The sequence below is a fragment of the Pseudorasbora parva genome, chromosome 5 (genome assembly GCF_024679245.1).
Source record: "Pseudorasbora parva isolate DD20220531a chromosome 5, ASM2467924v1, whole genome shotgun sequence".
Lineage (NCBI taxonomy): Eukaryota > Metazoa > Chordata > Actinopteri > Cypriniformes > Gobionidae > Pseudorasbora > Pseudorasbora parva.
Window position 1 is genome coordinate 20,716,515 of NC_090176.1, and position 24,236 is coordinate 20,740,750.

Below are 24,236 nucleotides of genomic sequence, written 5' to 3' on the forward strand. Positions count from 1 at the left end.
TTGAATTTGAGATTTTCCTTATTTGTCAGTTATAATTATCAAAATTAAAACAAATAAACATTTGAAATATATTAGTCTGTGTGTAATGAATAAATATAATATACAGGTTTCACTTTTTGAATGAAATTAGTGAAATAAATCAACTTTTTTATAATATTCTAATGATATGACCAGCACCTGTATGATATTTATATTCTTAAAATCGACTGATTTCATTCTTTGTACCATAGAAATCAGTATTACTGGGGGGAGGAGAGATCAGAGGAGAAAGCACAGCCAACAGCCCAGAAGGTCATTTTACATTATTCTGCAAAACTTTTATTGAACAAAAGTATTTCAATTCTCACCACACTGTCCTCAATACAGTACCATAATGCTGGATCTAAACGATTCATATATGCACCATATCTTTTTTTTAATATATATATGTACATACAGTGGAAAGAGGAATTAAATAACATTGCTCAATAACATTCAGACAAATAGATAAAAAAAAAAAAAAAAAATCTGAAAACCCCTTGACCAACACGCTTATTGGTAAACAGATAGTAATTGACAAAAGTACAGAAATAAAAGCATATTTTTGTTTTATTACTCTTGAATTAGTGTTCACAATTAACTATGTGTTACTGAGAGCAGAGAAGACGTGTTGGTGAGGTGCAATAAGACATCAACAGTAGCAAAACTGGAAGTGGGTGGCACATTTGGTTGAAAGAACACACATTCAAAATCTCCTGGTCTACAGAAACTAAGCTACAATCTCTTGTTTTATCCCCGCCTCTTTGAATACGTCGTAACTGCGGCATTGATCTCCCTTTATGAAGTACCCTGATTCTGAAGAAACCCTGAAGTGACTCGGATCCAAGAGAAATACCTGGAAAGCTGTGTATGTTCGCATTGTAAGAGCAGAGAAGTCCAAACACTGTCTTCATGAATGCTGGACGGACTGTAGATGCAAAAACAGTGTCTGTAAAGGCTCAAAGGACGGGACAGCACCACTTTATTTCAGGGTGAGATCTGACTGTCATTCCAACTATTCGTTTGGATTTTGATTCAACCAGTGTAAACGCGCAGAAATGTTGCGTGGCCTTTGGATGAGCTCAATGAATGGAAACGAACCATCTGTTGGGAACAAAATCACTCTCCTCATTTTTCGCATGGCCCATCTGCTCTGAAGGATCAAGGTTAAGACATGCACATGAATCTATTCTCCTCTGATAATTCAGTAGAGCTACAATTGTACATGCTTTAATGCTCTTTTGGGCAGAGAAATGTAAACCAATATAATGTGGGCTGAGGTTGTGGATTAACCAGCAACAGGAAGAACAGCTGTCCAAAGGCAGAGAGAGTTCTACAGATGTTGCTTAGTAAGGTTGTCTCTCTTTACTAAAACCTCCAAGGTGGCTGTGAATCACTTTAAAAAACAAAAGAGGACATGAATAGAGAGGATGGACATCTCTTTTAAAAGTATAAAGATAAAGTTGCTACTGCTCTATACTAGAGTGGAGGCAATGCAGGGCTCTGAAATGTCCTTGGAGTTGCTTAGGAAAAGAGCCTATCTTCATCTCCGCAGTCAAGGGTTCAGTAAAGTCAGAGGAGTGTGCAGGAAAAGAAAAATAAAGATAGAGAAGAAGGAAACGGAGGTGTGTGGGGGGAGAGGTAATGTCTGTTAAAACCAGATTCAGGCAAGGGGCTTGACAAGGTAGAGTTTGTCTCCTTGCTCACTGGTGAAGATGGGAGCCTTCTTGTAGTGCTCTACAAGCTCATCCATACTGCTAAAACGCCGCTGACCGATGCAGTACACCCCGTCCTGCAGCTGCACCTTGAAGTGCTTGTTCTTCCCCGCAGCCTTCAGAGAAATGGAGAAATCACTGGGCTGGAAAACAACAGAGAGAGATTCGGAGAGATCAATTGATGGGACCTCGTTGCTGCTGCTTTTCCAAGCCTAACACCAGATGGCAGCATTGATTTAACAGCCAAAATAGAATACATCATTAATGGGCAATAGAACTTGAATGACTTCTTCAATTAAATTAATATTAAAAAAATAAATCACTGAAAAGCTGATGACTAGGTTTTTTAATGTGAAATGCACATACATAATAACTGTTCCAAATCACAAATTATATGCAGCATAATCATAAACATTTTTTTGAGAGCACAAAGCAAAAAAAAAAAAAAAAAAAAAAAAAAAAAGGGACATAAGATCATTTTGGCATGATTTAAACAATACAACATACAGAAATATGTGTTGAAGTACAACTGTGTTGTAGTAAGGACTTTTCAAACAGCTTTGTTGATTATAATTGGAGTGATTTGTTTTTTTTGTTGTTGTTGTTTTTGCTACGATCCCCTCACATCTGGCAAAGGCTTTTGGTTGCCAAGAAATATTGCAACTTTGTGCATTACAGAACTCATTACTATAGAATTCAAACGACATTTGGCCATAGGTGTGTGCGCGTGTGTGTTTGTGTGGGTATGCATTATGAATAAAAGGTGTTTGTGTGTGTGTGTGTGTGTGTGTGTGTGTGTGTGTGTGTGTGTGTGTGTGTGTGTATGTATATATATATATATATATATATATATATATATATATATATATATATATATATATATATATATATATATATATATATGTATGTATATGTATGTATGTATGTATGTATATATATATATATATATATTAGGGCTGCACGATTTGGGGAAAATAAATAATTGCGATTATTCTGGGTAAAATTGCAATTGCGATATAAAATGCGATTATTATATATTTTTTACAAATGAAGTTTGTGTGTATATAACATTTTGTGTTTATATATTAATATGACTAATAATTATTATGATTACTGCTAATAATATTTTTACAAATAAGAAATATTACCATTACAATAACATTTTCATAATTACAAAATAAAAAATAGAGTATGTCAGAATAAATATAAAAATATAATACTAATTATTATTTTTTGTAATATTTTACAGAACTTATTTTACAAAATAAACAAAAAAAAACAAAAAAAACTGGTGAGTTATCTATTAATATGCAGACAGTGTATGACTAAAAAACATTAGAAAGGTCTAAGCCTAAGGAGTTATTGTAAGAAAAATATCATTAAAAAAAATATTATTATAAAAATCTGTGTTTGTTTATCTGTGATATAATTTCTTAAAGTCTGTCTTTAATATGAAATATGAACCTCTTGTGCATCCACTGTGGGGGAAAAAAACTCCTGTACATTAAAGAAAAACATGGATTGTCCTATAAATTTATAATTTAAGTTTATTAAGTTTTAAAATCTATTAAGTATTATTTATTACCTAAAGTTTTTAATTCATACTGAAGGCCAGAGGGCGCCCTTGAAGCGGAAAAGCTACATTTGCCTCAGTGAAGTAATGATTTTTATTTTTTAAGAAAACCCTTATGTATACAGAAGATAGAGACGCTTTGATTAAACATGACGACAATAAACACGACTCCAGCAAAATATGGTGTATTTGAGTTCTTCAAGCCGTCAAAGGTATTTTCATAATAATAAAGTATATTATAATGCAGTGCTGATTGACATAGACTTTATCACTGTATAGAATACTATAAAATAATGCATCATCTGCCTCACTCTGTGATGAGAAGCCACATCAGCTCACAAACACTCGACTGACGATATGAAGTGAGGTAAAGCATGTTATTAAACGTTGTCTTTTGTTGAACAGGTTTATGAACGCTTCACTAGTTTGTGAAGATGATTGACTCGTGTTGCTTTTTCAAACGCACGTTATAAGCGACTCAAACTCGCAGTCTTTCAGACGGAGCAGCGTTACTCCTGATCACAGAGCTGCTCTTCGCTAACACACTGGGCATTGATTTATTTCATTTAAAATCGCAGCCTTTGCACTTTCATAATCGCACACAAGCCAAATCACAAATGCGGTTCGATTTCGATTAATCGCGCAGTACACACACACACACACACACACACACACACACACACACACATGTTTGTTTTTGTGAATTGTGGGGACATTCCATAGGCGTAATGGGTTTTATACTGTACAAACCGTATTGTCTATCCCCTTACACTGCCCCGATCCCTAAACCTACCCATCACAGGAAACATTCTGCATTTTTACTTTTTCAAAAAAACTCCTCCTGTGTAATTTATAAGCATTTTGAAAAGTGGGGACATGGGGTAATGTCCTGATATGTCACCATTTTCTGTAATACCTGTGTCATACACATGTTATTATACACATTTTTGTCCTGATATGTCACAAAAACAAGCGCACACACACACACACACACACACACACACACACACACACACACACACACACACACACACACACAAACCTTTTAGTCATACCGGATTTCACCAGATTTCGAAAAAGGGTACGCAATATTACCCTGCCTAGAGAGGGTTCAAATATGCAAAAGATGCTGGAAAACTGAAGAATTTGCAGGATCTGAAGGACAATTGGGCAGTTTAACTACTTAAGACAAAAAATTAACTCAAGAACAGCCATAAAAAAACAGCCGTGGATCATCCAGGTAATGACAAGCAGTATTAACAGGGCGATTTTTATAAATTCAGTTTTTTTTTTTGTCTTGCGGACTACATGTAAACTCATTTTATGTAAAATATCTTATTCAGGATGGTACTAAATAAAAAAAGAACACCTTTTGAATGATTCCTCTTAATTTTGTTAAAATAAAATAAAAAATTAGATTGCAAGGCCATGTGTATGTAAACGTTTGAGCATGGCTGTATATTGTATTACCATAAATATGCAATAGATGTCTTGTGTGAGATTTTGGTCATACTGTTCTCAACACAATTCCCTATACTACGGAAAGTCAAACTCTCGATGGATTTCAAATAAGGTGCACAAGTTTCATGGTTTATTCAGCACTGTCCAAATTGGTCTGTAGTCATACAATACAGTCAGTGGGTTGTGCAAGTAAACGTGTCCACTGTCCTGTGGGTCGCACAAAATAATTGGTTCACACTGGTTGGTTCAGTTGGATGGTGGCGTTTTTTTACACTTTGTTTTCCCATAAATGACATAACAAAATTTGAGGTTGCATTACTACGTGAAAGGTTGTTGCAACAGGTAGTTTGGCATAGTACAGATATGAGCGAATCAGTTTAACTTACCGATGACTCACTGTCCCGAATCAGAAAGTCCCCTTCCGCTCCTCTCTCATTAAGCGCACACTCTGCTTGGTGCCGTGTCACGTTACCATAGTACCAATCCTTTCCAGCAAATTTGCCTGTACGTGAGGGCACTGTGTGACTGATGTGAGGTGAGCCATGACTTGACCCTAAGCCTTTTGCTACTGGCCCGTCATTGAGCACTACCACATAGTTCTTGGGCACAAGGCCGACCATGCCGCGGCTGTTTTTACACCTCCACCACTCTGGGTCATTCTCTGGCTTTTCCAAAACCTCCATAGTCTCACCCTTCTCAAAGTTCAGTTCCTCCTCTGTAACTGAGCTGAAGGGGTACAGAGTCTGGACCACATGCAGAACAGAGCTCCCAGAGCCTCCCGGCCGGCCGTTGGCCATCGCCGCCCCTTGCCCCACTTTCAGAGAACGGAAGCCTCCCAACGTGTCCCCAAATACCCCATCATGGTCCGCGTATCCCACCTCCTCTTGGACATAGTTGGATGGAAACCAACCGACACGGCCGGCATGGCTCCCCCTCCACCAGCCGTCACTGCACTTCTCCATGACGACCACCCTCTCCCCTTTAATGAGGTTGAGTTCATCTTCACGCTCAGCTGCGTAAGAGAACTTCACCTGTGCGGGAATGTTCAGGTCATAGATCCGCTCGGCCCCGCTTCCTCCACCTCCTCCTGCGCTGCCATTGGATGGGTATTCGGCCTCTGTGCTGGGTGTGGGAGATGGATCCCGAGCACTGGTCTTCCTTTTTGTTTTTCCCAGACCTGAAAAGAATAGAAAGAGACAGAACAGTAAGGAAATGAAAATCTGGAAGAAAGCTGTCGTGATTCGAGTCTAGACAGATCATTGATATGACCGTAAACAGACAACTTGCCTTTCTATTGCAATCTACTTGCTGGTTGCAAACGCAACAATAAACATTCAGTGTGACCAGAAAGACAACGCTCTCTCGAGTTTTTTATTGTTTTAATGCCAAATGGGACAAAAATAATTTGCCAATCCGTTGGAGTGGTGAAGAAATCACAGACTTCTCCTTTAAATTCCTATTACTACTCTCTAATCACAGACTGCCAAGTACCCTTAAACTCCCTGATGTCTTAAAGCATTACATTTTCTCCTATTCTAGAAAATTGCCACCACTTCTGGGCAAATAGAAGCTGATCTACTCAAGACTAGTGATCTGACAGAGAAGGCTGTGCTAAAAGCCAAGAAGGAAAGTAAACACTTGAGTCCTGGGGGTGCATTGGGAACCGTGGAAGAAAAGAGAGATTAAGGATTGAAGTCGTTCAAATTCAGCTTTAAAAAGAAATGGGATTACTATGATCTGGTTATCTAACAAAGGAACATGTAACCTAAGAAACAAATAACGGTTTAAGCACAGATCATGAAAACATACACGCAGAGCACTATAATATAAAAGAAGCAAAATCTTAAAAAGATGAAATGCTATGAAAAGTTCATATCATGATTATAGAGACAAATGATCACGGTTATCAATATTATCATAGTATTGTTAAAATGTGCTGGAAATATTCAAAAAGTACTGACACACTTCAAATACGGCTTTCATGTTAAAATATAAAAAACGGTATTACTAAATGTTCAGAATTTTATAGTCAAACCAGTAACTATTATCCCTTTTAAAGGGGTGATGAATTGAGAAATCAACTTTCCCTTAAGCTTTTGATATATAAAAGGTCATGTTAATATAAGAATATCCTGCTGTCTCAATATAAGAAGAACGCCTGATTATATAGCCCGCCCATCGACTCAGCCCTGACATGATAAATAACATAGGTCTACCTGGAGCTAAACCAAATCGAACTTCCAAGCAATAAACATACAGCGTAAGCTGAATTTGGAATCCAGTATTATAATTGCATGGATTACCATATATACCCGAATACAAGACGACCCTGAATATAAGACAACCCCCCAATTTCCATACTTATTTTTGGGGGAAAGAAGGGGGAAAAAATCTTTAAAAATTCTACTGATAAATCATTGGAATTGTTTTTACACCATTTATTACAGGGCTCGACATTAAGAATGTTCATGTGCTTGTCTTTCGGATAAGTAAATTGGTCGTTCACTTGTCCGAGTAAAAATGTGCTTAAATAAAAAGGTTTATTTTTTATTCTTTTGTGTTGTAAATATAATTTATTCTTAAGCAATATTCTCACCAGTGTTCAGCTTTGCCATATTGAAATCTGTATATTTGTGATATGTTTACCTTTTTTAAAGAGATTTTTTACCCCGTATCTTATATTATATTCTTAAATTTGATCTATGCATTCAATTAAAATAAGACTGTAGGGCTGTTACCAATAAAATTAAATAATTTACACTGAAATATTACAACTTCATTAAATAATGTCTTGAGATTTGAATTTTTGGAAAAATTAAGTCATTTTAGAAAGTATGTTTAAACATGAAACTAAACCACCAGGTGAGTCTTAATGAGCGAGTCATTCATTGAACCGATTCATTCAAACACTGAATCATTCAGCAACGCACACTGTTGCTGAGACGTTATGGTTCTGCTGTTTGGAACTTTGTTGCTAAGAATCTTTTTTGGAACTATTTTCACTGCTGAAATAGAACAAAATACTGCATCTAAAATGTAAGTGACTTAATGGTAATTTGTTTATGGAACTGTGATATGAAATCACTGTCATTTTCAGTCGTGACGGTATTCAGGAAAACACTCTTTTGGTTGAGTGTTGTTAAAATTGTATTAATTGTTATAAATATAAAAACAACTGTTTTTGTTCACGAATGTTTACCACAGTTTCTCTGTGTGAGCAGCACTCATGTTTTGTGATTTATCCTCGAGAGGCTGCGCGAGCGTCAACAGCGCGACCTTGTTATCGTAAGATTAATAGACATGTGATTTTGTCTATATCGCGAATATAAGACGACCCCCCATTTTTCAGCCTATTTTTAGGACACAAAACTTAGTCTTATATTCGGGTATATACAGTAACTTTATTTTTAATGAATATCCAGATCAGGTGGGGAAGACATTGCACGTTTGTTCCTTCATTTCACCATGGATTTGTTTGTAAACAAGAGACTGGTTTGGAGACAGGGTGAAATTACATGGATTAATGAAGCAACACAATTTTTTTTATTTTTTTTATTTTATGTGATAGTATTGCATTGTTACATATCGTTTGATATCTACTTATTATGTGTATTTGTCTAACTGAACATAACTTAGCACGCTGTCACAGTGCTGGAGAATCTTTAATTTGAGGTGTTGTGCTACGATTCGTGATCACTAATTATCATCACTCACTCGACTTGATATTTGAAGGAAAAAATGCAGTCGCAGAACTTTTGATCAAGCTTAGATTTGTCTGACTCTGCAATGAGGCTTGTGCGTGCATGCGTGTGTGTGTATTAGTGATGCATGGTTCTTGGTTATATCCACTAATTAATTGCGGGTGGATGAGAGCTAAATTATTGTGTTTATTTGACAAAGACATTTTGCGAGCTGGGCGAATCTTTCCAGTTGCCGTTTCCCCACACGCTTTCAAAACAATCCCTTCTGAAGGGAGAGCCAAAGCTAATTAAATATGCAAAGCTTATCCAATCACAGCAATGAGCCTTTACTTCAAAGTCTTCAGTGTGGCACACCCGTAAAAACTGAGCGTTCCAGGAGAGCCTCAAAACCAGGGTTTTGAAAATAGCCTATTACTTATTTTTGAATGTAAAAACCACTCTAACGTCATAAGTTCACCTCAGACAACAGTATAACATTTTTTTAAAAAGCCAGTTCACGACCCCTTTAATAACCCGGCAACGTGGAAGGCTTAAATCTGGTATTCTTTTATATAATACAGGTCAAAAAATGTTTGTGCACATAGGTCTTTGCCCATTTTCCAATTTTGCTCTGCATATAAACACCTTCAACAGCATTCTGGCTGCGTATTGAATTTGTGGAAAATTCTGGTAAATAATTATTGAAAAACTGGTGCAATTTTGGTTTTTATGAGTGTTTTCGATGTACAGGTCAATACATTCATTCTCTAAATGCCAGTGAAACAGGCAGGTACCCTGCCGTATCCCAAATAGGACCACGTTTGGTATCTCAGTGTCTTGACAGGCAGCCAAAAATAAGCCCTCTCACTTGTTTCCAGGTAACAGAGATCATCTGCCACAGCCTCCTCTACTGATCCCATGTGGACATGTACAACACATAATCAAAAGCTTCATGTGTGTGCATGTGCACATTCAGTGTGCCATCACTGCAAACAGAGTACATAGTAGTATTGTCACGATACAGAAATCTCCATCTTCAATACGATACCTTGAAAAATATTGATATTCAATACCATTTTCGATACCATGGGGAAAACTGCCATATATATACCACTAAATAATTTTGTTGCAATAGCTCACACACAGAACAGAGAGGCTTTATTTGAATATTCTGAAAAAAGAGAGCAATTAAACAAATTGCAAACGATAGCTGAAAATACAGCAAATACAATAGAATAAAGAGACGCATGAAATAAACATGGCTAAGTTTATCAGGTGGGTTTAACATTCAGGTAAGAAATAGGCCTACTACAGACATAAAAGTATCATGTAAAATAACATTGGATAGTCTTCATTGTAAAATAATGTAAAATAAATGTAAAAACTCTTTACGTTCCAAAATTCACTATATTTACCTGAGATTAAGACCCAATATATATTTGACCGTTTAAACGCAATAAGCCACAAAAAAGTAAATTTGGTACTCGCCAGCTGTTTGAGAGGTGAGAAACCTGTGGAAATTAATACAATTATGCAATGCAACCTCAACGAAACGGCAAAATTCAAGCCAACACCAAAACTATACAACCGGAGCGAATGAGACGAGTGAGTGAGAGGAGACGGGTAGGTGTTGCACAGCTGGTATCAGTGTATCGATACTGCAGAACAGGCAGTTTCAGATCTTTCAGTATCAATACATATTGAAATATTGATATTTTTGACAACAACTAGAACATAGTGTAGTGAGGTGTGGAGATTGAGCTGAGGCCTGGTAACTCACTCCAAACCCCAGCTGTCTGTGAGCAACTCAAAAGCAAAGGACCTCCCAGGCAGCAGGGGTGCTGAAGCTAATAAGACTGGGAAAGGTGCAAGGGGAGGATGAGAAAAATCTCTAAAGAAACTCATCCTGATGCGAGTTGACAGGAGAAAGAAGTCAGTTTGGCAAGTACTGATGCACAGAATAACAGAGAACATTTGATGTCTGTCACAAGTCTCTAGGAGCCTATCAAATGAACTGCAAAGCTTTCACACATGCATCTATGAGTGCTTGTGCACGCACACACATACACACACACACACACACACACACGCACACACACGCACACACACACGCACCTTGCATGCAAGTCACATGCCTAGGCACTAACAGATACGTGTGAAGACAAAAAAAGAAGCCCCATTTTCCATTAGTCCTGAACTCCTGGGTCCTTGACCACTGAAGTACACTTAACAGGTAATTCCCTTAGGGATGTCAGTCTCACACCGCACTGCACATTAATCTGGAAATACCTCTGCCACAGGCTTTCTGAGGTGAGAATTGACCAGAAACCATTCCTGACTTTAAAGAGTGCAGTCTGGAAGGTAGGGATGGGCTTGAGTACCTGACTACTCTAAAGTGAGAACAATGCTCAATCGTGACATGAAGTTAACATGAATTATTACATGGCTCTATGGAATACTTGATTCTGATTCGAAAGCGCGCATTTGAGCGGTAAGTTATTCCCAACAACCGCCAAAGAGAATAACACACCGCTCATCCGGGTACTACGAGTTATCTTGACCGGTACTTCTTATATGCATAACGTGTCACTGCCCTCTTATGAATGAAAAACACAGGTTACAATGGAAGACTTCAAGGAGTTCACCCAAAAATGGTTTACTGACCCTCAAGACATCCTAGGTGTATATGATATTCTTCTCTCAGATTAATAAAATCGGAGTTATATCGGAGTTATGAATCGCCTTCCCTATTCAATTTATGGGAAAAGTTTAAAAGTGCCTCTTCAGATCAAAAGGATTACGCTGCCAGTTACGGTCGTCAGACGAAGTGTAAGCATCTTGAATTGAGAGAAGGCACTTTCAACACTTTTTCCACGGAAGGCGATCGACCAGAACGTTACTATATAAAGTTTTAAATAGGGACATTTTTTCTTACACAAACACATCGATTCACCTTCAGAAGCCCCCAGAGCCACGTGGAGCACATTATTTGACGGACAGCTGCATTTTTTATGGACTTCAAAAACAGAGCTACAGTTATTCTGCGATAACAACCAGCTGGGTGTACATTATCCATTACTTAACTAATTACTTGTTAAACATGTTCATTTGGGAATGAGGGTTACAGAGAACTCTCAGTTCCTTGTGTCACTTTTATACATGCCTCAGAACGTTCAGATCCTTAGATCTCGAGCAAAAGCTTGTCTGATATAATGGATGGAATTAGTTGCTAAGAATAAGGATTGGTCAGTAATGTTTTTAACGTTTAAAGTGTCAGTTAGCATCAGTGCTCTAAACCGTGACTTGCGGTCTGGAGTAGTAACAGCATTCCAATCTCTACGATGGGGGAGTGACCTGGACTGAAACAAGAACAGTTGAAAGTCAATCTTCCAGTTCAAAGAGAGCAGAAACCTTTTCCCTATGCTAGAACTCTGGGACTGTGTTGGCTGATAGCGGTGTGTGCTTCTGAGGCTCAGGCTGACAAGGAATGAACACTGCAAAACAAACAGAAAAGGGACCTTTTGGGAAATCTAGAAATAGAAGCACGTCCCACCACCAGTGACAAATACGTGAGAGGAACGCCTGAGAAGGCTTAAAGGAAGAGAATGAAGACAGAAAAATCTATGAAAACTGATGGCGAATAGTCTTTGAGGTGACACAGATGAAACCACTTTTTAAAAGTCCCAGAGAAGGATGAAGCTGTTGATTTGAGCAGAGGAGATTTGAATAGCTGATCTGGTCCATCTTACACCAAGTAATACAATAACAAAAACTCCCTTATGGACGTTCCAACACATTTATTTTAACACATCCAGACAGGCATTTTTATACACCATTTCAGAAAGGCACTCACACAACTGTACACCCACAAAGCCCTAATTTTTGCATTTGCCTTCTTTATTTACAAGTTGTCAAAATAACCTAGAAAGCAATCCCCCCCTTTCTCCTTAACCTTTACACTTATGGCTTGTGGTCTTCTGTCTGATATAAAATTAACTTTTTACAGGCAAAAATCACCCAAACATCAAAGCTGCAATAATGGTGCTCCTCCCAACCATTGTGCTGTCCATTAACCTCCATTTCACAATATTACCCAAATATCTCTTCATTCAATTAACTCCCCATCTATGTGATTAGCTTGGAACCTAACCCACAGTAAACCTGCAGGCTCCATTTGCCATTTATTGAGTCCTGCCTCTATTAGGGAAATACAATTTTGCACATTAAGAATGTTTTTAGACAGCGAGACTGTTCCTATCATAGCACATCAACTTCCACATAGTGCAGTGTTGATATTTTAGTAGGTGATAGAAGCACTGATCTGTTTAATGACTGGATTGCTCATTGCTCATTGAAGTATTCGAGCAGCCATCTTAAGATTCCTCACAGCCAAAACATTGACCTAAAAATCACCCAATTTGCAGTGGATCAGTCGCATAGATATATGTAAATGTATTGACTTATGTAATCTGTAATGTTTATGGTGTTTTTGGGGCAGGAAAAGAGATATATTAGAAATCGTTAAGATGGGTCTACTGCACACGGCTGACACAGGTAACTGAAATGGATTTCTTTATGAATGTAATTGTGCAGGAAATATTAAGCACAAACATACATCTGGGATTATTAGCAGACATTTATTTGAATATTAGAATACGGTATATACAATCCCCTATTACAAAATTGCACTGAAATGTATTACAATCCAAGGTTTACCATGCATCATCTTGCTCAAAAACAACAGAAATAAAACTTCATGTTTTAAATACATACGCAGACAGATTAGTTATTATTTCCTGACGTCTTTTTGTTGACCAACATCCGCTTCAGACTCTTATGGATCTTGCAAACCCTCAAATTCCATGTACTTTTACTAACACGACAGATTGCCTATGAAATAAGTGTTATTTATTTATTAACAATCATCTAGAACATTGAGACAATTATTAATTTAGCAAACGTTTGTAAAGTTGCTACATTTACTGCTTTGAAATGCATGCTGTATGCAATATAATTGCAAATGCAATTCTCTATATAGATCAGTGGATAGAACCCCCAACAGGATCAGATAAAGGAATAAGCTATAACTAATATAGGAAAATAAAAATATATAGGGAAATATAGGAAAGATGTGGATGCATGCTCTGTGAGTGCCCAGGCTGTGCGATAATGTGAGTGTGAACGATCAAATGCATTTCTTGGTCAAATGCCTTAATCGTCTTAATGTGGTTTTAATGTCAACAGTTGGTTGTTCAAATGCGGAACTGTACTCTTTGAAGTCCATAAGACCCTAGGGTGTCCCATTTGTAATGTTATGATTCATAATGCTACTCATGAGTCTGTTTGAGGTCACTGTGCACCCTTCATGCATCCTTTTGTGGACTGCATGGCATACAAAGCAAAAGTCAATAACGAAAGAAACTAACCAACTATATTTAACTTAGATATATGCCACTGGTTCGACAAACAGGATACCCACACAAACAGAGCTGTTAGAACCAAAGAGTTACGTTCTTTGCATTTTTTTGTCTTCTTGTTGGAATGATTTATTAGGAACTGCCAAATCACAGCACAACTCTGGCGGGATGCAAGTGGAACGATGGTAAGTGTGAGTTCTGGAACTCAGAGGTGCCAAGAGGAAGTGTGTGTGTGTGTGTGTGTGTGTGTGTGTGTGTGTGTGGGTGTGTGTGTGTGTGTTTTTGTGAGGGCACGCTGACAGTTCTTTAGAGAGATCCTCTGATCTTCAAAGAGTGACAGGTTTTGAGCTCAACAGGATGGAGGGAGGGGTTGAGTACAGGTATCCGTGACAACCACCAATCAGAGGTCCCCTGTGGCCTTTCAGTGGGAACTAATTCCCAATGCAGAATTAACGTAGAAGGTCAATGCCGCATATTCATGACCTTCCTCTTGGTACATCAGTATATGGTCCCCTGTTATCTTTGTTTCACATTATGGGGAATACTAATGTAATCATAACTCCAAATAATTTCACAAATTAAGAATGTCACCCCCACTACGTTGATCCATCGCTACTGTTCATTATCCCAAGCTAAACATTTTGCTGAGGATGAACTGATTAAATCTGAATGAGGAGTCTCATTTCAACACTTGCCTAACCTACTTTAACAATTCTCCACTGAACCTGCCTGGAATTCACACGCATTCACTCACACACAATGGAGCACAATGGAAAGGAAGCAGGTAAAATGTAACATTCAGCTTTCATGCAAGCTAAATGATAGCCTACTCCAATTTCATTAGCTGTCACAGGGACCTGCATTGGGAAAAAGCATTGCGTTTAACAACTTCAGTAGCTATTAAACCTCTCAGCGTCTCTACCCCCTGCAGCAAAGGAGGCATTATCGATTCACTGCTTCCCGTTGTTCAGACCTCATTAACAAAATGTTATTCAGAGCTCATTAACTCTTGATAATCACATATAGAATGAACAAAACAAAAGCATAGACGGGGATAAGCTTGATTTAGAAATGCATAAAAATACAATGGTCAGTGCAGTGTGGATGGTGGTATCTTAAATAAAACAGCATGCAATATCTTTTAAAGTTTTCCATATTCTCTTTCCAAACTTTCCAGGTTACATTCTCAACCAGTACCCATGATTTTTTTTCCTCGACTGCAGCACATGGAAATAGAAACGCTCTGGCCTAGAACTCAGATGGTTCATGACCAAGGCAGAAATTGGGATGCACTGGAGCAGGAAATCCATTAATCCTCACACACCTGTAGTGTCTTACCTAAATGTAGGTCCTGAGACGGCACATGGGAGAACTGATGGATAAATTACACTAGTAAAAAAAAAAAATTGGCCGGTTATATCAAATATGATTATGCACATAACAGACTGGGTCTAATTAGGATATATTAAAATCAAAGCAAGAGAACAAAATACATAAAAAGCGTCTCTGAATATTTCCAAATACAAAGTACAATATTTCAATGTTTATTTTGAGGTCCAAACTGATAGTGTACCAGAGTATTGGGGATTTTGCTAATGGACAGCAGGGGGCTCCTGACGTCCAGTGTCAGCCCCTATACTGCCGTGCAAAGGCAAAAGGCCGTAACTTCGTTTTTGGTCGAAAATGAGTTATTGACATTTTTGGGACATTCAAGACCTCCTTTATCATGTGGATAAATATATAGTCAATTATGTTGTTTTTTCGAGAAAATTATGGATTGTCTTAACAGTAACTTCCAAAAGCCCAGGAGAAACCAAGGCAGACCACCGTAACAGCAGTTACCGCTCTTTGCCTTTGTTTTAGAACGCTCAAACTGAGTTACGGTACTCTGAGTCTGCCTTTGTTTAGCCATGCGTCTAAATTAAGTTACGGTACCGACATGCAGTTATGGTGTCCTGCCTTTCTTTTACTGTCTATTAAAGTTTGCCGCGTTTAAGTTACAGTGTAGCCTGTGTACTGTCATACATGTTTTCATAATGCAGAATATTCTCTCAGCGCGCTGTCAGGCAGTCTGGGGCTGCCCACTGCATGAGTGTGTGTAGGCTACTCGAATGCCGTGACAGCGTGCGATCGCGCATACAATCAGTAGTAACAGTTCGCAATTATATCCATATATCCTACCTTTTCTTGTAAACCCGATGAAATCCATGGCAATGAATGTCATCGGAGATGTTTAATCCACAAGCATTCTGAGAATTATTCCTACTTGTCGTTCACATCAATCTAAAAGTTGTCCTTTTAGGCTATAGGCGATTTTCATTCAAAGATGTAAAAGTATAAGCTATGTAGCCTATTGTATCTTTTTTTACTAGATAAACACATTAAAAACATATTGCAATAAATAATTACTCTGTTTAGCCTATGAATGGGCAATCCGATCCAGTCAGCGCTGTCATTAGAGCGTGATAGCCAAACTTAACCCTTGATTAACCAGCGGCACTATTTGCTATTTATCTTATTCCAATCCCATGCATTTTTACAAGATTTTTTATTTGTTCTATTTTTTTATATCTTTGCATTATATATGCAAATCTTTACTCATTAGAAATAATCTTATCTTGTTCATATAATTCAGTGTCACCTATCAACCTGTAAGTTTTGCTGCACACCAATGAAGATACTCTTTACTAGAGGTATTGTGTCCTTAATAAGAAGAAGATGGCTATAATTAATTGTAAATCATCCAAAATAAATGCCATGATCATTAAATTTTATAAAGGTGTTACTATATTGATTTTGCAAATGGTGATCAGCAACCAAATATTGATAATATGGAAGTTACTGCCTTTTGCCTTGGCATGACTCCACATTTTTTGCAGACAATACAAAGGCAGAGTGCCGAAACTTCAAAATAGGGGTCAAAAGTCAAGTTTGAGTAAAAAAAAAGTGTATGTAGATAATTGTCATTACTAAAACATCTAAATGCCAGATTTCCAGTGTCCTACCTATAACTAATTTGGCTGGACAACAAAAAATCTTTAAAGTCATTTTTCTCAGTTCCACACTCCAGTGAGTTAAGGTCTTTTGCCTTTGTAGGGCAGTATAGGGCTACGCTGATCTTGAACACTAATACATTTTTAAACTGTGACAATTTTCAAGTACATAATTTCCATTGCTCCAATCTTAAACCATAAAAAAATCAAAACCTTAAGGCAAGCGATTGTTCATATGCTTGATTTTGGTGTTGTGAAACATGATATCATTAAGATTTTTAATAAGAATTTATGAAGGAAGGCCCTGCATGCTGCATTAAATCATTTTTTATAAAGCATAGCGCACAAAATCAAAGGCACAACACTGGTTCAGTCGCCTCCTAAATCCCAGTGTTTGTTTTGTGTTGTTAGCTTGTGCACAACTCGCTGTAAAAAACGACAGTCCCAAGAGTCTTCCTTAGTGCCTTGAGATAACAGATTGAGCGTTAAAGGCATGAAGCGCCGGAGGCGTATGGGGGAAGTAGGGCATGGCAACTGTGAAGGTGTTTCATACACGTCATCTCCTACTGAAGGAGTACGAGGTCTAGACCTGAGCAAGCTCTTCAGTAATGACATTTAGACCAAAACAACACCATCTAGCTAATGAGCAGAACCTTAAATCTGACTGGTCTTCTATGGAAAAACTGAGGATTTTTAGCCATGAAAATGCCTGCTTTCAAATTCAAAACTGAAGTAAAACAAAGGAAAGCAAGCCCGATTTAGCTGATTTGGCATTATTTATGGACTTGGAGATTTCAGTTCTCCCTACTTGAGCTTTCTACTTGCCTAAATAAAAAAAAATGCTCCCTAAGGGCGTTCCCAAGATGGCTGCCGATTGACCCAACTAGCATTAAAGGGACTTTGCTCGTTCGGCGGGACTGTGAACTGGTGAAATGATTCACTGAACTGTGGGACATCTTACCGAGAGTATCCTTCAGGTTCTTCACAAGTGAGGTTTTCTTCAGACTGTTCTTTCGCTCCACGTAATTAGAGGGGACGTAGCCGGTGCGGTTGGATGCGTTGCGGACTCTCCACCAGGTCTTGGAATCATCCAGCAACCACAGCCGCTCGTTCTTCCGGATGTCCAGTTCCTGGTCTTGCTGAGCCGTGTAGTCCCACTTGGCTATAACAATCACCTCCTCTGTCATCTTTCATCGAGTCCAACTGCCGAGAGAGAAAGAGAGAAATGAATAAAACATGGTAGAAGAGCTAACTCCAACTAACTGACCAACTATAGTATAACTAAAACTATAATGCCAAGGAAAATGTACAGATAAGACTGAAAACCCTTACAAAGGTCTGGACCATCTCTTGCAGTAAGACAGTAAAGCCTCTATGACAAATGCATGACTCAGACAAGAGACAGACATGATTACATATGCTCTATTTAACACATCTTAATCGACAGGTGAGATCACACTCCCTCCACCCAACCCATATACCAGACAGAGAGAGAGAAGAGCAGGAGAAAAGACATGACAAACCGGAGGAGTCAAGAAACAAAAGGGTTTGGAGGATACAGTAATACTTTAGTTTAAGACACAAATATCAAGTCATTCACAGGTTCATTTCCCTGAAAAGTTTAAACACTTAGGCTCTGTGGTGCTATCAAAACATTGCTCTGTTTGTCTGAGAATCACAGTCATGCATTATGTACACTTGCTATCTAGAGTATGAACTTGCACTATAAGGTTATTTTTGTTATACATCATCAGTCTGATAGCCCCTCCTCCTCCGATATGTAAGAAATCTGTGACAGTGAATAAAGTGTCCAACATTCCACATTAATGAAGTGCATAATTCGGGTATTTGAAGTGCAATTGTAAACACACTTCTCGCACTATTCATACAACAAAATTGCAAAGAATAGTGCCAAAAGTATATGAATTGGAACACACATATAGTCCACATCTCATCCTAACAATAAACTAGCCTACTTACTTCTACTTCTAACCAGATGTTGAGAACTGTAGATGCAACCACACAACTTTGCGATGCTGTTTGTTTGCAAATAACTGTTGTAACTATGGTAAAAAAAAAAAAAAAAAAACACAGAATTATTGCTAATGACGGAACTTGTGACTAACAGCATGGCTAGCAATGCTTTGGCCAGCTTGATACACCAACAAAAGCTAGCAGAAATGGTAAACTTGTTTGAAAACATTATTTTTGTAATTCCATTTGTTGACACTAGTGGGATAAAAAGTTACACGTCAGATAAATTGTTTAAGTCTTATTGACAATATTAGGATCAGCAAATCATATATGATCATGTATGGCCCCCTTTGTCTAACAAAGTATAATTTTTACTTTTAGTAAATTATTAATTTGATTCCAACTGTAATATGAATGCATTATCACATTATATCATATTATGGCATTCTATAGGACAGACTGTTTTGCTTCGTCTTGACCTTTAACTCTTTCCCCGCCAAACACAGAATTTTCCGTTATTTGTTATTAAACACTTCCCTGCCAAAACCGGAAATTTTCGTGTTTTCACTGTTAGACGCTAGGGGGCGCTATTACGCACATTCTGAATGAGTACTGAATCTCCTGATCAAAAAACATGTAAGGAAGACGCAGTAAAACCAGCGATCCCAGATGCATATGAAAAATAACATGATCATCAACATTAAACATCATATAAATCAAAACTATCCAATGTTACTGAATAAAATGTGGACCAAGGACGAGCTGCAGGACTGTGCAAGCATTAGGTGTGTTGATGGACTCGCTCTACTCCATCAGTGTTTGATCATCATCTGAATCTGATCTGGAAACAGTCTCTCAAAAACGTGATTTTCTCAGCTTTTTGTTCAAAATGTTGCTTTTTTATGAAACTTACCAATATTCAAGTGTTGATAAAAAAGGAATGCAAGAAGATGATTTTTTTTTTTTTTTTTTTTTTAAGAAGAGGTTCAGCTCATTTATTGGATATATTGCATGCTCAGATATTCATAAAACAAAATATTCTATAGGCTATCAAACTGTGGTGACAATTGTCTAAAACCCTGGTGGGTGGCTGGCAACTTTTTTTCTTTTCTTTTTTTTATGGTGGCAGGGAAAGACTTAAAAACCCATATTGGTCGATTGCTATAAAAATCATAAACATCCTCATTCCAATAAACAGTCAGACTGGATATATCGTATAGCTGACAATAGTACCAAAACAAAGCAAACAATGAATCTGAAGACTTATAAAGGGAGTGTGAGTAATGTGTAAGTGATAAAGATAAAGCAATATAGCCAGAAATATGTTTTCGCTCAGAGTCGCGAAGGTTAAGTCACTCAATCCACTTAATCCATGCCATTGGTCTCATTAAATAAAGAGCTAAACCTTCAAACAGAAAAGCCATTAAAAATGACTGAGACTGTCAAAGGCTGAGCAGAAGTTTTCAAAATACATGGAGTGTTCTTGTTCCTCTGAGCAAAATGACAGACATGATAGTAGGCAATTGCTAAACCCATAAATGAATAAGTAGGCGGGTTTATTGGCATGGCCAATTTTAAACGGCTTGCCTGAGACGCGAGAGAGAGTTGCCAAAGGATTAAATATGCACTGAATAGTAATGGACTGATTAAGTATTGATGGTGTTTCAGGCAAGCGCACTTAAAGCTCTGCGCTCCTGCTGAGAGAGGCTTCAGGCACGGGTACTAAGTCAAATGCACAGCCATTAGAAAGAAAGGGCAGACCTATTGAGTCTGAGAGTGTATGTGCATGTGGGTGTGTCTGCGTGAGCAACAGCTTTCATTTCACGCTTTGCCTACAACACACAAGTGATGCAGATCCCATATGCAAAGCTTTCTGGTTTCTGAATTCTGTTGCAAGTCTATTCTTTTCTACACTTTTACCAAACTACCCAATTATTCCTTTAGTGTTTGCTAGCAACGTTATTCTCCTGGTATATAAAAGCAATAAGACCCCAGACTGTAGAATAAACCGACCTTCCCTTGAGGAAAAACACTGGCTGCAGTGTGTGTCTATCAGCACAGGACTTTTAGGGAAGTGGAAGTCTTCATCAACTGTCCTCAGAATGTCGCTACAGTATTTCAGTTGTTTTGATGAATCTCAGCCAGCAAACCACAGAATGTCCCCTGACCATCTGATGCATACTGCACATAAAACTGCCAAGTGCTCAATTGTTCAAACTGCGCGTAAAAACAAGACAAACTTGTTCAGATGGTCTCTTTCTATCTTAAAAGGAGATTCTTGGCCAGAATTAGCAGCAATGTTGACCAGACCTTATGCCCAAGTCTGACTACACAAGATTGGCCTGTGAAACCCAATTTCTGGTTTTGTCCATATTCAACCCAACTTGGGTTGTTTTTAACCCAGCATTTTTTAGAGGGTATCGTCATTGAGATTGGCATTCTGTGCGTTCTGGAAAAGTCTCGAATGGCCGTCCAACCTTGAACCTTGAAAAAAAAAGTCTCATGACTAGGGCTGTCAAAATTTACGTGCTAATAACACGTTAACGCAAATTCATTTCAACGGCACTCATTTTATTAAGGCAGCGCACATTTTCTGTTTGATCCATGGCCCGTAATTGGAGAAATTGAAATCAGCTATTGAGAATGAGGACATACGTCATGGTAGCTTGCTGTCACGTGACAAATTGGGTGGTGTTTGGGCCCGTCCACCATTTTGGGATCCAATGCTATCGGTTGCCAGGGGCAACACTGTAAGACCGATACAGAGATCGGAGCAGGAAAGACGGCTTGAGGAATTATCCCGTCGTTTAAACAGAGAAATTTTAAAATGGAAAATAAAAAGAAATGGTTAACTAGGGAGAAATTGCTACCAGCACCAGGCAGAGGTATTTAGAGGAGCTGGATGATAACAAAAACGTCAATCCATACTGGCTGCCTGCAGCAGAATGGAACAGAGACCTAACGTTAGACGCTTTAACTTTCTACCTTGCACGTTCCTGAAATGTTTCTATATATTTTTTGTGCATTCTGAATAATAAATAAATATATCTCCCCACTATCCTGCAACAGTCTAGTGCTCGTCCTCTCATTAACAGTGTCCGAATCTAATACCTGGCTGACCATCCTCCCAAAATGGCGGAAGGGGGCGGGGGCGCGGTGTCGTGACGACATCTCATTCTCAATAGACGTAAAGGATGCAGCAGCAAACATTAATAGGGAAAGAAAAGGGTTAACAATAGCATTACTCTGAAACAAGTGCAGTTATAGCCAACATTAGCTACCATTTTATCTGCTTAACTTTTATTAAACTCCAGTTCAAAAGAAAAGTGTGTTTTTTCACTGAGCACATTCTCTGCAGTCTGTGCGATGCACTGAAGCTCACTCTCGCTCATATCTGAGGAAAATAATTAACACCATCACTACTTACAGTACATGTGTTTTATTGAATCAAATTCATTACAATCGGCTAAAATGAATACGCAGGTTATGAACTAGAGTGCTCCTGAGTCCATGCTTCTCACACTGTTCGTGTGAATTGCAGCAAAGTTCGGGGCACACACACACAAAATACCGACATGAATGCGCATCTCTTAAAGGGACCGCACTATATTCCTACTCCTGGTGAATATGGACCTCCTCCAGGTATGGTGTGGTACTGGTGCGATCGCAGCCATCCCGCATCACAGCTTTCACATTACCAATTTTTCATGTGAACTGTGCCCATTTCTGAATTAAACTGCCAGAGTAAAAACTCCCTTTATTTATATTCTTAAAATGAGAGAAATCAGTGCTTAATATTCAGAGAAAAACACTGAATATGGGAAAAATAACACAGAATTGGTGGAGGGGGGGGGGGGGGATTAAGAATAATTTCATAAAATTGTTAAATTATATACATTTTGTAATTTCAATTAATTAGACATGTTTGTCAAGACAAATTTAAACATTAAAACAAACAAAAATAACTTTATTTAACAATATCTTCTCTTCCCTGTCACTCTCTTACGCTATTCACGTTTTTGGGCTACCGGTATTCACAGTGCAGTGCTGCCAAATTGTTTAATAAAGTCATTATTTTTGTTGTTGTTGTTGTTTTTTTAGCAAAAAAAATATTCATGCTGCTTTACAACAGGAAGGTTGAACCACTGGAGTTCACAGGGACTTGAAAGTGGTCGTCTTGTTTTGGTCTATGGCGGGGTCAGGAAACTCTCGGATTTCATCAAAAATATCTTAATTTGTGTTCTGAAGATGGAATTAATGGCAAAATTTTTATTTTTGGGTGAACTATCTAGTGGTGTGCCATATCGTACCGTCCACGATAACACCCGTATCCTTTTTTTACATGATAAAAAATGCACAATATTTGACCGGAAGCCTACAATTGACAGTTATTTTCATGAGTTACGTCTCGTTAGATCCAGCATTCTGCCCGCTTTGAATCACAGAGATAAAGTAGTGCGTAAGATTACATTTATTTGAATGAATGAATCATAGTATTTATTTGAATTAATTATCGCGATCTCCGCTCTCTGTATGGGAGTGACGGAGGCCTATGTATGTGCACGCCTTAGTATAATTAAATGGCCTAGTCTTAATCTGCGTCACTATTTGTACTTGTTGTGAATACGCAGGCCACAAGAATTAATTAGGTGGGTGTGGATGTCTGGATACAAAAGTGAATACAGGCAATAAGACATGAAGCTTCAGAAGAATAGGTCAATTTTGGAATCCTGACACTCAGTATGCCTCAGTATGCCTACATGTGCAGTAAACATTTTGTCAAATATCCAAATGTCATATTTATATATTATATTTCCTGTCACTGATAACTTTCCCCTCCAGTGGGCGTAGTTCTCAGTGTCATCTCGCATGTCGCGCACTGTGTATATTGCTTGTATGCACTTTTATGTCTTTAAACGCTCGTTTTTTGGGTCAACAGCTTATAAAAACTTCTGGGTTTTTGTTCTTGGCTTTTTTAGCTTGTTTTCTGTACACCTTGTCACATATCAGCTTTCGTTTTTTTGTAATAAGTCTGAAATGACAAGGAGGTCACTTCCCGCAATAGAAAGTCAATGGAGACGGTTGGTTTGTTTTCCCCCCCGGTGGGCGTGGCTTTCAGATTATGACGCGTGTCGCTCTGTCTTCCATTCATTATGCTAAGCTAAGCTAACGGCGACCCTGCCAAAATAAAACAATGCATGCACTGAGACAAAAATGCTTTTGCCCACATATCTAAATGTAGGAAAGAAGTTGAATAAGCCCTATTTCTAAAAACGGTGGAGTGTTCAAGTTATCTTTAAACTAAAATGCTAAGGAGGTATGTTATACTTTTCTTTTAAGATTTCCAGTGAAAACTCGTATAACCAACTTGTACCAAGGCTACTTTTTTTTTTATTTTTTTTTTA

At 38.1% G+C, this 24,236-nt stretch overlaps 1 protein-coding gene across 2 annotated transcripts in view; it reads right to left on the reverse strand.

Annotated features, from left to right (window-relative positions):
• Positions 1 to 292: 292 nt before the first annotated feature.
• Positions 293 to 24,236, reverse strand: part of nck2a (NCK adaptor protein 2a) — a 97,737-nt gene continuing 73,793 nt past the window's right edge. For both annotated transcript variants that reach the window (XM_067444947.1, XM_067444946.1), the window contains 3 exons: positions 17,819 to 18,060; positions 5,154 to 5,944; positions 293 to 1,876 (listed from right to left, as the gene is read on the reverse strand). In XM_067444947.1, coding sequence (XP_067301048.1) covers positions 1,682 to 1,876; positions 5,154 to 5,944; positions 17,819 to 18,044 — 1,212 coding nt within the window. In that variant the 5' untranslated portion in view covers positions 18,045 to 18,060 and the 3' untranslated portion in view covers positions 293 to 1,681. The remainder of the gene's footprint in view (positions 1,877 to 5,153; positions 5,945 to 17,818; positions 18,061 to 24,236) is intronic.